At 40.3% G+C, this 12,324-nt stretch overlaps 1 protein-coding gene across 1 annotated transcript in view; it reads left to right on the top strand.

The window, feature by feature from the left end:
• Positions 1-12,324, top strand: part of cacna1g (calcium channel, voltage-dependent, T type, alpha 1G subunit) — a 181,539-nt gene that overhangs the window by 80,811 nt on the left and 88,404 nt on the right. Inside the window, exons 10-13 of the mRNA XM_046068495.1 lie at positions 858-1,043; positions 5,596-5,710; positions 6,966-7,121; positions 11,481-11,546. Coding sequence (XP_045924451.1) covers positions 858-1,043; positions 5,596-5,710; positions 6,966-7,121; positions 11,481-11,546 — 523 coding nt within the window. The remainder of the gene's footprint in view (positions 1-857; positions 1,044-5,595; positions 5,711-6,965; positions 7,122-11,480; positions 11,547-12,324) is intronic.

Below are 12,324 nucleotides of genomic sequence, written 5' to 3'. Positions count from 1 at the left end.
TGGCTCAAGAAGAAGCACATTAAGGTCTTGGAGTGGCCAAGCCAGTCTCCAGACCTTAATCCCATAGAAAATCTGTGGAGGGAGCTGAAGGTTCGAGTTGCCAGGCGTCGTCCTCGAAACCTTAATGACTTAAGAGAAGATCTGCAAAGAGGAGTGGGACAACATCCCTCCTGAGATGTGTGCAAACCTGGTGGCCAACTACAAGAAACATCTGACCTCTGTGATTGCCAACAATGGTTTTTCCACCAAGTACTAAGTCATGTTTTGCAGAGGGGTCAAATACTTATTTCACTCATTAAAATGCAAATCAATTTATAACATTTATGACATGCGTTTTTCTGATTTTCTCTCACTGTTCAAATAAACCTACCACTAAAATTATAGATTGATAATTTCTTTGTCAGTGGGCAAACGTATAAAATCAGCAGGGGATCAAATATTTTTTCCCCCACTGTATTTGACATTAAAGATTGCATTCGGTGCACATTTACAGTACGAATACATGCACTGTTACACCCCTAGCAGTCAGTGAACCCGTCATGATAAACCCATTGTACACTAACTGCATAGCACTAAATGGCAGACAGACAAAGTAATTGACTACATAGTGAACATGGTGGTGCATATTGCCAGATTTCCCCTCAAGAGTTTGTTGAAACCAAATCTGAGCTAAAAGGAGAGCAAACATTGAACTTCCATTTGTCGGCTGACAAGAAACATGATTGTTGAAGACCTTGGAACATATTCTTGTGTGTCGCTCCTCTCTTTGAAGAGGTCAAAACCCCAGCAACATAATAACTTACAGCTTTATTGTCAGACCATCACCAACACCTTACTCCTCTCTTCTCTTTGGACAGTGTATGGGAGATCGTGGGTCAGCAGGGTGGCGGCCTGTCGGTGCTGAGGACCTTCCGGCTGATGCGGGTGCTGAAGCTGGTCCGTTTCATGCCGGCCCTTCAGAGGCAGCTGGTGGTCCTGATGAAGACCATGGACAACGTGGCCACCTTCTGCATGCTGCTCATGCTCTTTATCTTCATCTTCAGGTAGGCAGGGAGAGAGAGTGAGGGACCTGGCACCCTGTCTTAACACTACAAAAATTATAATTGTATATGTGAAAAAAAATGGGTGAACTGTCTGATTCTTGTTGCTGAAGAAGAAAGTCGAAATAGAGAACAAAGCTTTTCTGTGGCTGAAATAGAAAGCACAGAGGTGTGGAATAAAGGTAAATTGGTAGTAGTAGAAACTTCAACATGATAAGCAAGGAGCAGAAAGGAGCAGAGAATAATGTGATCGATCGATGACAAGACTAAGTGATCCACTCTTTTTGTCAGCAACCCTTTCGTTCCACCTGGTTAGGCATGTGGCTTAGCTCAACGAAATCTAATGTGTGGAGGTTCTCTGCTCTTGTCTGATTCTAAAATGCACACGCAAACACACACCTGACTGATCTTTCAGGGCTTTGTCGATAATATATGTGCAAATGTGCAGGGAACATGAAATCCTTTCCAATGTCTACCTATCAAAAACTGTGTCCCTATTTGTTAGAGTAGGGCTGAATGTAAAACTTGGTGTCTTTTGAAAATGGGTCATTTCCCTTAAAGCCCCTGAACATTTTGCTTCAATTATTAATTATTTCTCTATAACATTAAATATTAATGACTAAATAAGAAACATCAAAGTAAAAACACTCTTCTTAATTAAGAGTTTAACAAAAAATGAATGTGATCCAATTTAATCAGCTTCATTAGGACCAATAGGACATGGTTTGATCAGCTTTGATTGACAGTGACTTTAAATGTTTTGAATGAGGCTTTTAGTGTAAAAAAAAAGAATTCAGCCACAAAAGTATATTATTTCTGCCCAAAAATATTTGGAATGGGTGAAAAAAATAATAAAATATAATTGGTACAAATTGTACTTAAGTGCAAATTGGGGTAGTTTTTATTTTATGCAACTTTATATTGTAGTTTCTACCCCACTACATTTATCTGACAGATTTACTAACTTCTGTTTTTCATACCCTTCGTGTCCAGTGGAAACCATGTATCTCCAAATGTGGTGATTTTGAATAGAAAATGTTGCATTATGGGCTGAGAAAATTCTCCTACTCATTACTCCCCAGTCAGAGAAGTCAGATCAGACCCGCCAAGGTGGAGTTCAAAAGCACATTTTGCTCCAGCATCAGTGCTGGCTTGATGCTGCCTATTACTCATAAATCTACGTATGGTTGTTGTGGCTCACAAAAAATGGGCGAGACGGCGGACAAACAAGCCGAAATTCATTTTACAAAAAACGTTTTTAGTAGTTTTTTTGCTTCAACTTTTGAAAAGTAACCAAGAACTAAACACTGAACTATTATATTAGCCCTTCACTGTAACCTATCAAGATTTCGGAGGCATTCGATAGGCAATAGCCTGTTCAATAGCTAGCTAGCTGATGCTAAGGCTAGTGACTGACAGCCGGAAGAGACGCAAGACGGCGTGCTGACGTCACATGTTGCCGTTAATGCTGCCCTAAAAGGCTGTTCAAAACTAATTTTCATAGAGAGACCTTCACTCGAAAGTGATGCCTTCTCCTGTCTATTACGGTAGCGACGCAGTGTAGCGAGCCACCTGTCTTACGTTTCCAACAGAGCCTATAGCTATTTTAGAATGCTACAAAGAGCAGATAAATTCCACAGCTCCTTCAAAGTAAAAGTCTTCCAGCTGATACAATTGATATCGGCTTTTAGTGTGAAACAAAATCCGTAGAGTTACTGAGGTTAGCCAGATAAACCCACTAGCAAGTCCCCATGGCACAAAAAGTTAGCTGTAGACCCCCCTGTGCAACCCAACTTACTTTGATCACAAGTCATTTAAACACTGTTATGTCTATGCTCCGGGTGTCCTCCTGCTGAGCTCCTCAGGTTCAGCGACAGACGCCTCAAGTACTCATTCATCAGGTCAGGCTTTCTCTTCAGCAAACACCCTGCACAGAATGTCTCTGGTGCTCATCTGATCTTTTTTACCCACGTCCAGTTTCATGACGACCAGGGCCCCGAGTCCTACAGCATTAGAAACTGACTCCGAGTTGGAAATTGGGAAATGGAGATGAGACATGCATATCTTATCTATTTATTTTTCATTAAAAAAAATAATAATACATATACCATTATATGCCAATTACAACACTAGGACCACATGGTGTATAGTAGGTCTATCTGAAGGATGTCTCAACATTCAGTGATGTGTGAGCATTCGAGGACCATTTTATAGTATGGACAGGGGTCTTTATACTGTGTAGAAAATGAAAATTGAACTGTCTTCATTTTCATATGCTTTTAAAGAAACCATCTGTTGCACTGGTATTGTCATTTCGTAAGAAGTAACATGAGTCAGTGAGGAGGTTCAGATCACATCCCACCACAGAGGTTCCTTTTCCTTTCCTCTCAAAGGTTCCCGTGACACATAGCTGCTATCTCCTCTAGTCCTGGGATGCAAAGGACCCAGCAAGAATTTAATCCAACAGATAGTTGTCAAGGACAGTAGGCAAGGCCAGACAGCTATGATTTTGATTAGGGATGGGGATCGTTAATTTTTATTGATATTGATACCATTATTGAGACTGCTTAACAATCAGAGTCTTTATGGATACCACTATTGATACTTTACTATAATTTAGTGATGGTTATTTGGTAAGACCAGACCCAAAGGCATGAGGAAGGCATGTGCAATAACATTGTTATATATTGAGATGACATATGACTTGCAATAAATAAACAAATATTGAAGTCTGCATATTAACTGCCTGGTTGTTAAAATTAATTATAGGATTAGAATTTATTATTTTAAATACAACTGTTGTTTCTAGAGCAGCAACGTTAACGTTTACAACAGCAAATAAACTCAATGTCTGACATCGTTATACTGAGTGACGTTTAGGAAGAATAAACGTTACCTATGGTAACGTTACCTGGCAGAAGGAGGAGCGGCTGGTTTGTCTCAGCCAGCAGCTGAGTTTACAACAATGTGGCAAATTTTAAGACTACAGACCAGTCTGTGCTCCAGACAGACAGCTTTCTATTTAGCTTGTTTTTAACATTTGGCTAATTGCCAAGCTAACGTTGCTGTGCTTGTATAAAACATACAGGATAAGAGACTGAGGACAGAGCAGTTTTCTACATGATTACATTACACACAGGTGTATTGATATAGTAATGTACCCGCAAAGGTTTAATTGCACGCACTTACAGTAACAAGCGTAGCTGTTGGCAACTCGAGTAGTTTGGAGCTAACTTAATAACTTAATAACTTAACTTCACCGTCTCCACCGCGACCCCTGTGTGTGTATGTAGGAGCCGACGAGAGCAGCAGCCTGATGCCTCATTGAATGTCGAGACAGCCCCGGGCCCGTTTACCACGTTTTGGTGCCATCACTAAAAAATATTAGTTTTCTTGTGCATCGCGTTTCAAGTTAAATCAGATTTGACGCTCTAGACATAACGTTACATTAAAGGACCCACTAGTCTTCATAGCAGTATCGATAAGCTCGGACCTTATTGATTTTCAGGTTTTGAGAAATTTTGGAACCGGATCCTTTTAGAACCGGGTGTCAATCCCCATCCCTAATTCTGATCATACACAGCAGTATCTAAGCTGATACAATAGCCTGTATTGTCACCAGCCAGATTCAAGCAGTTAACAAAGTGCTTTACAATAAAAACAACAAAGTGAAACAGAGAACAAGGGTAAAATACACTAAAATAATGAAACGATATGTCAGTTGCGGGATAAGCGGTTGACAATGGATGGATATGTCAGTTATTTTAATAAAAAAACAAAAAAAGAAATGGACAAAAATGGACAAAAAAGGCAAAAAAGGGCTGGTAAAATTATGTTGTCATGGCAGCAAGCGGATGTAAACACACTGTCTACCATCTGTATCTCTGTTTTCTTTGAAGCACTGGACAATCCTTCTTGACTTCACTGGACCTAACTAGCCACTCCATGAGCATATGCATGCACATAATACTGGTGGATGGACAAATATTCATAAATATGCACCCTGTTTATCATTTATTTGTGACACAAGTATATGCTATGAGTGGTTTGTTGTTGTTGAGTTGCAAGATTGGAGGGATGAAGTGAAGTGCTCGAATAAAAGTCTGCCAGTGTCATGCGTCATTGCCATGGTTTGCGACGCTCTCCATGGTGCTGAACTCAACCTGGCAGAAGCACTCCATTTCCACTCTTATGGGCTAACAGTTTATGAACCAATTATTACCTGACTGACAGAGATCCATAAGGCCCATATTTTTGCTATCTTTGCTACTTTTTTTGGATGTAAAACTAGTGTTCAGTGAATACTTCTAATTATGCTTTTGTATGATGGCCCTCTAGGCCATGATTGCCATTCATGTTCATTATATTCTGCCACAGCTGTTTTGCAAGCAGGAGGTATAATCAGTATGGTACAGTCAAAAACAAGTCAAACAAGTCTTTTCAGCATGTTAATTTCCGTTTATTTGTACTGTATCTAATGGGTTGGCCTGATGTAAACATTTATTCCTCTGATTCCTGTTTGTTTTCTCCTTCCCCCCCGCTCCTTGTGTGTCAGTATCCTGGGTATGCATCTGTTTGGTTGTAAGTTTGGGTCTGAGAGGGATGGAGACACTCTACCAGACAGGAAGAACTTTGACTCTCTTCTCTGGGCAATAGTGACTGTATTCCAGGTGAGCATAAACACTTTCTCCCTTTCCCTTTCTCTGTTCAATATTCACAGTCTTATGGCTAATTTAGCTGTAGTGTTTTGCCTGACTTCATAGTCTGTTGAGATAGTAAAAATTTAGCAGCAGGATGACCTAGAGGTATGCAAGTTCATCTACCATCTGGAAGCTTAAACATCCTGTGTGATCAAACTGCACCTGCTGACATGCCCTCAGGCAGCCAACTTAACATCTTCCTGCTTCATTGGTGCTGACTGAACCTGTCCCCATTCAGAGGCCGAAAAGACAATTTCCTCCTTAATAAATAACATATATGAAATCCAATATTCCTCTTCACTCTCCTACCCTCCCATCCCCTCTACCTAACTGCCTGGCCTTTATCTATCTTTTTTTTTTTATTATTATTTTTTCCCAATCATCTAATTTCCATTTCCAAGTATGTCATAGGTTAAATAGTAGAACATCTGATCAGGGGCAAAGTAATGTGTCAGCGTGTCTCACTGCACAGGACATTAATGTCATGTTTGTTCTCATGATGTTACACAGAGGTTTCACTGAATGATTTTCTCTGATAAAATTAAAGGTGAAAACATACTATTTGAAAATAAGAACAAGTGTGTAAGCTTAGCACTCAAACAGTATTATATTAGGTCAAAATAACAGTGTGATTTTAAATTTCATACTAGAATACTAGGACTAACTAGGTCTACACAGCATTAAAAAAACAATGCAGTTTCTTTCTGTATTATTATTGTCTACATGGATCAGCTGGTGAGGATGCTAACTTTTTGCCTGCAACAGGTAACTTTGTACATAGCCGGTGCAGATTCAAAGATGTTTGAAAAGATTGTTTTCAGTTTTAAATCGTGTCACCTGGAAACATCAAAACATCAGACTTTTCATCCAACTTGTGGAGTTAACATTAGCCTAGCTAGCTAGCCGCAGCTGATGAAATCTGCTAGCGACAGTTGTCATTTTAGCCGATAAAATCCTGGTTGCCTGTTTTTGTCTCCCTCTGGCTGAAATCAAGGACCCCATTGTTTCAAAAGATGTCCACTGGTAAAACTACCATCGTTAGCAATGTAAAAGGCATATGTGCCTTGCGAGAACGGAAAGCTTGACCGGTGTAGAAACAGTATATTAAGGGGATGATGTTTAGTGAACGATCAAAAATTAAACAAATTTGAGTAAACTACTAGAACATGTACTGAACAATGACATGCTTTTTCCTATAAATACTTTTCCCTCTCCTCTCCTACAGATCCTAACCCAGGAGGACTGGAACAAAGTGTTATATAATGGCATGGCATCCACCTCTCCCGTAGCTGCCCTCTACTTCATCGCGCTCATGACCTTTGGCAATTACGTCCTCTTCAACTTGCTGGTGGCCATCTTGGTCGAGGGTTTCCAGACTGAGGTATAATGTTGCTGATCACACATGCACAAAACTAACTAATGCAAATCTACCATAGAAACACCACCCAGCTTAAATTATTGAGCTATTTTGTCTGAAATTCAGTTTTAAAATCCTCTTCTCCTGTACTCATATGAAAGAAATCTGCCACTGGAATAAGATTGTTTATCTTCATGCAGGTCAACTTGTTGAATCTTGCACAGTGATCTGGCTTGCTTCCAGGTCTTAACACGAATAATTTCTGTAGAGGGTAAAAGTGCTTTGGAAACTAGTGTTATTATATTCCTAACATTATTCTGCCCTGCTAGTTTTACTGAAAAATTAGGTTTTGAGACTGAAACATGGGGCAAAATTAGGTGCTTATTTTTCAGCGCAGGCACACGTAACACTAATGGATGGATGTTCATGCCCACACGTAAATAAGAAATTCATTAACACTGTAGACATTAACCTATACCTTTTCATGCACTCTCTGCAGTGGGTTATGAGAGGACATGAGCTCACACTAGATGCGGTGTTTCATTTTCCTCTTCTCTTCATCTTTATCTCTCTGTCAGCCCCTTCTCCTCCCACTCTATCTGACTATCTCAGCAGTCATCCTCATTATTGTTCTGATTATTTGCCAATACAGTCATGCTATAAAGTACATCATAAGAAAACTATGTCTGCTAGACTAGACTGTGCATCAGCAAACGTCATACCTCATCCCGATTGATTCGTCTCATTCTCGTATACCTCCTTTTCATGCCTCCCTGACCTTTCCCGTCTTTAGTACAACTCTTAGTATGTCATAAAACAAAAGTGATATGTTATCCACCACTGTACCGTTGGTGATTCAGAGAAGTCAGATAAGAGAAAGACACAGCAAAAAGTGAAGAAAGTGGATTGTTAAGAGACAGCAGCTGGGAAAAACAGTCTGCTGGAACATTTTCGGGTCTACAGGCTGAAACTCATTGAGCGCTAAAGTCTTTGGGCATGTCCCGCCACTCTGCAGTTATCTTGGTAACGCAATTACGTCGGAGTAACAAGATCAGGCCTCTATCTAAATTAATGAGGAGAAAGCCATAACTGCACTTTCAATGGTCACCGGGACATAAAAACTGCATGTATAGAATCACCAATAAAATGTGATTTAAAAAAACGCTAGAAAAGTTTAATGACTGTGCCCCAAAATAATATGTAAAAGGGTTTTTCCCCACAGGTTATACTTCTATTACGCAAGTCATGGTGTCATGACACCGACTTCATTTACAGCTCTATCCAGACTGCTGGTGACATGACGCCACGAGCTCATGACGCTATGAGCTCATCTCACCAGAGTGCTTGCACAAATGATATGCTAATGGACGTTATGGATACAGTCAGCTTATACCATATACATGTCTAGAAGGCATTCCAGTATTTTCTTACACATATTGCAAGTACTGCATTTCAAATCTGGTGCCTTTTCACACAGTATTTTGGCAGACGTGCATCTGATCTGGTCACACACCTGCTCCTCGCTGCCAGCACAACATGTGAAACTGTTGAAAACCTCAACTATGCACTTACGTCAGTGGAACCTCACGATTGGCTTAATGTGTTGCCTGGCTCGACTGTTAAAAAGCAGATGATTGGCTTTTTTGCAGGATGGGCGGGATATGTGCGTACAACCACCATCTTTGGCGTTACTGGCTTTCCCCACAGAATTCTTTAAGTGTCGTGTCTCTTTCACTTAACTCGTCTCTGTTGAGCGCCCTCTTTTCACTTTTCAGCCAGCCCATTTGGAGCATACAGGCTTTATTTGAGACAGACAGAGTGAAAAGAATAGAGGGTGAGATGAGATGGAGAAAGTAAATCATACGAGTATTCAGCCTTTCTCTAGCTGTCTACTTGTCTCCTACTCTCTCTCTTTCTTTAAGGGGTGACAGCAACTAGGCTTTGATCACTGGCTCTTTGGCTCCTTGGATAAGGGGAGAGAGAATAGATGTGGGGTGGCAGAGAGAGAGGTTGACAGCCTCATAAAATATGGATTAATTGGAATGGGCTTCTCCTGCTCTTGCACTTATCTGCTGTACAAATATCAAGTGTATGAATATGGTGACTATGGGACCCTATTGGAGGTGGGAGACACTGACCAAAGCTGCTTAAGATGAATGGTTTCCATGCAGACCAAGACTGGATTTGTTTGAAACTTTAAGAATTCAACAGACTTCTTAAAGTTTCAAACAAATCCAGAATTCAACAGACTTCTTAAAGTCAAACTGAAAGTAAGATGAGATTTTTAAGAATTTATTGGTCAAAATTGTAAATATCAAAAGGAAGAAATTAAAGCTTTCTGCTGTGACAGCACCCCTTTCATTAGTGTTCTGACAATATTGTACTATAATTTGATTGGTGTAGTATCTGTGTGGATGGAGACTTAAATTCCAAGGCCCACATGGGCAGTTAACCAACTTGAGTGCCAACGTTGTTAGCTGTTGCTTCTGTGATTTCAGCTCTCTCGTTATTCCCTAAGGTACTCCACACTGGATAACAACTGCTGCGGTTAAATGACTATTTGGAGTGTGCAGGAGCGGACTCAGTAGGTTTTAAAAGGATGTGAACAAAAAGACTAGTAGCAAACACTGTTAACATTGGTAACCTAGGTTAACTAGCTACCACCTTCCCTGTGAAATACAAACTAAACAAAAAAGCAGCTCTAATAAATATTTTTGTATTAGCCTTAGATCGCATGACTGCTTGTGTGTTACAAGAACCCAAGAATTATTGTGTGACCCTGGAGTTCCTCTCAGCTCTGCAGCAGCGAGCTGTTTTTAACAAAAAAAGTCCAAAAAACCTACTGCACCCTTCCTTCCAAGCTGCATATAGACCAAATTAGCAACTAGCTGGTGAATATATCGGACCATTTAGCAGCTAAAGAGGAAAATATTTCCCTCGGGAAAAACAGAGCTATTAGGAAAGTGACTATTGGACTTTGTCAGGTGGACAGAAACACATCTTCAAATGAATGCTAATGTTGCTCATAGACTAGTTTGCTAACAAATTTGCCACATCACCTAAAAGGTGATAATGTGTTGCGCTGCCTGAAGTGACCAAAGTGAGTTATTTCAAGTTTAACAGAACAATGGGTCTCCCCAGATGTTAATAGCCAATGATATGCGGGCACAATTCCTACAATATCATTCGAGTTACTAAAAAATACATTGAGAAGATTTGAAATTTTAGTTTAAATGTTTATACTGGCTTTGTTTAAGTTTTGCTTCTGCTGAGTGCTATGGAAGGAAAGAGAGAGAAATCTTCAAAAACACAAGCGTGTACACACTTTCACACACACACACGACCAAATGTAGAAAGCCCTAAGGTCTATTAACTCGTGTGCTGTTCTCCCCCTCTGCTCGCCTGTATCATCACATGGCTGTCGGCTTTGTTCTCCCTCTCCTTTTTCAACTTAACATCCTTTTCTGCAAGCACTAAGTTTATTTTTAGTCGGCCAAACTTTCCCTGCGTCAGGGTTGCTAGGTAACGGGCGCTTGAACGACGTGAGCTAAGCCAGGAGAGATGTCGGGATGTGGAGCCAAGACACAAACAGCCACACACAAAGAAATGTATTACTTCTAATGTCCATATTGCTTATTGTGTTATTTTTTTAGAGTCCTCTTTTGCCTGGTTTTATATTCTTGATTCTACGCCTTCCTCCATCCTCTTTATACTCTCCTATTATCTATCGCTTTCTCTCATTGTGTCTCTCTGTCAGTTTGTGACAGAACCTAATATTCACTGCAGAGAGTGCAACCAGACCGATCTGTCTCTTTATGGATACCTATTTAGAGACAAAAGTTTTTCTTTTTCATTACATCTCCCACTCTGACAAGAAATTTACATTTCACACATATGCAAACATGCACAGTTCACAGCGAAGCACACATATGTATGACAAGTCAGCTGCATAGGATGGAATGCTTCAGTGCTCAATATGCACAATGTGTCCTGAACGATGCACAACTATACTGCAGTGTCATTACATTTAAATGTTGAGATCATTTCCATTACTGCTTTCTGACTGAATGATTTTCATACAAAACATCAATAGACCAACTGGAGGGTAAAACATGGCTGTGTTGTTCACTTCCTGTTCTTTCCTGTCCTGACTTTTCATGCTTTCAACAAATTCAAGTTGCTGAAATACACATGCGCAGCACATGGCTGCACACTGTGATCCAGGACAGTTGCTTTGATATGCTCTGTTGCATGGTAAAGTCAAGATTTAACTCTCTCCTTTTGCTCTTGTCTATTGCTGTGGTTCCACCTCTCACCTCTGTGCCTCTTTTCCTATGTGCGCCTCCCTCTCCTGTCCGGCTGCACCGATCACTTCCACTATAGGAAGTGTCCAAGCGGGAGGACTTGCATGCCCAGCTGAGCCTAATTCAGCTGCCTGTAGACTCAGGGGTATGTAAAGCACTGCAGCTCTGCCTTCCCTCCCCCCATTTATTGACTAACGGCCCTCCTTCATCCTCCCCTCTGCCCTCCCTCTCCACTCGTTCTCCTTATCCTTCCCCATAGAGGCTTGCAGTTATGTGTAACATCTCTCAACAGCCACAGCCTGGAGGTTGCATTCTTCTCATTATTGGCTGAATATACAAAATTTGTAGGCTTACACAAAGTTATGTACATCAGTTTTCTAGTCTTTTGTGCTTCATTTTGGCTGATTAACAAGCCAGCTAGATAATATATCCAATAAACTAATGTAGATAATAAATTCCAAGCTTATGCTAGCGTCCAGTGTCTTAAAGGGACACTTTTCCCAAATTACCAAAACTGTATTTTTAAATTTGCCATTAGTGATATTGTGCCATGCGTATAGTATTCATTTTATTTACAGAAGTTTTGAAATCTTTGCGGATGTCTTGGATGTCTTGCTACTAACCCAATTCAGAGTACTGAGAGACAGAACAAGAAAAAGGTACAAGGGTGTGTACATAAATATGCAATGAGACAAGTCAGCTACAACCCTAAACAAGTATTTTGGTGACCATCCTATTATGGAGCTTCACATTCTTTGAGTGTCCCTCTAACAGCAATCAGAAGCTAAAGATTACGCTCTGTAGAAACCAATATACACTGCTCAGAAAAATAAAGGGAACACTAAAATAACACATCCTAGATCTGAATGAATGAAATAATCTCATTAAATACTCCTTTCTTTACATAGTTGAAGGTGCTGACA

The sequence above is a fragment of the Micropterus dolomieu genome, linkage group LG14 (genome assembly GCF_021292245.1).
Source record: "Micropterus dolomieu isolate WLL.071019.BEF.003 ecotype Adirondacks linkage group LG14, ASM2129224v1, whole genome shotgun sequence".
Classification (NCBI taxonomy): Eukaryota; Metazoa; Chordata; class Actinopteri; order Centrarchiformes; family Centrarchidae; genus Micropterus; species Micropterus dolomieu.
This window is presented reverse-complemented; position numbering and strand designations above follow the sequence as displayed.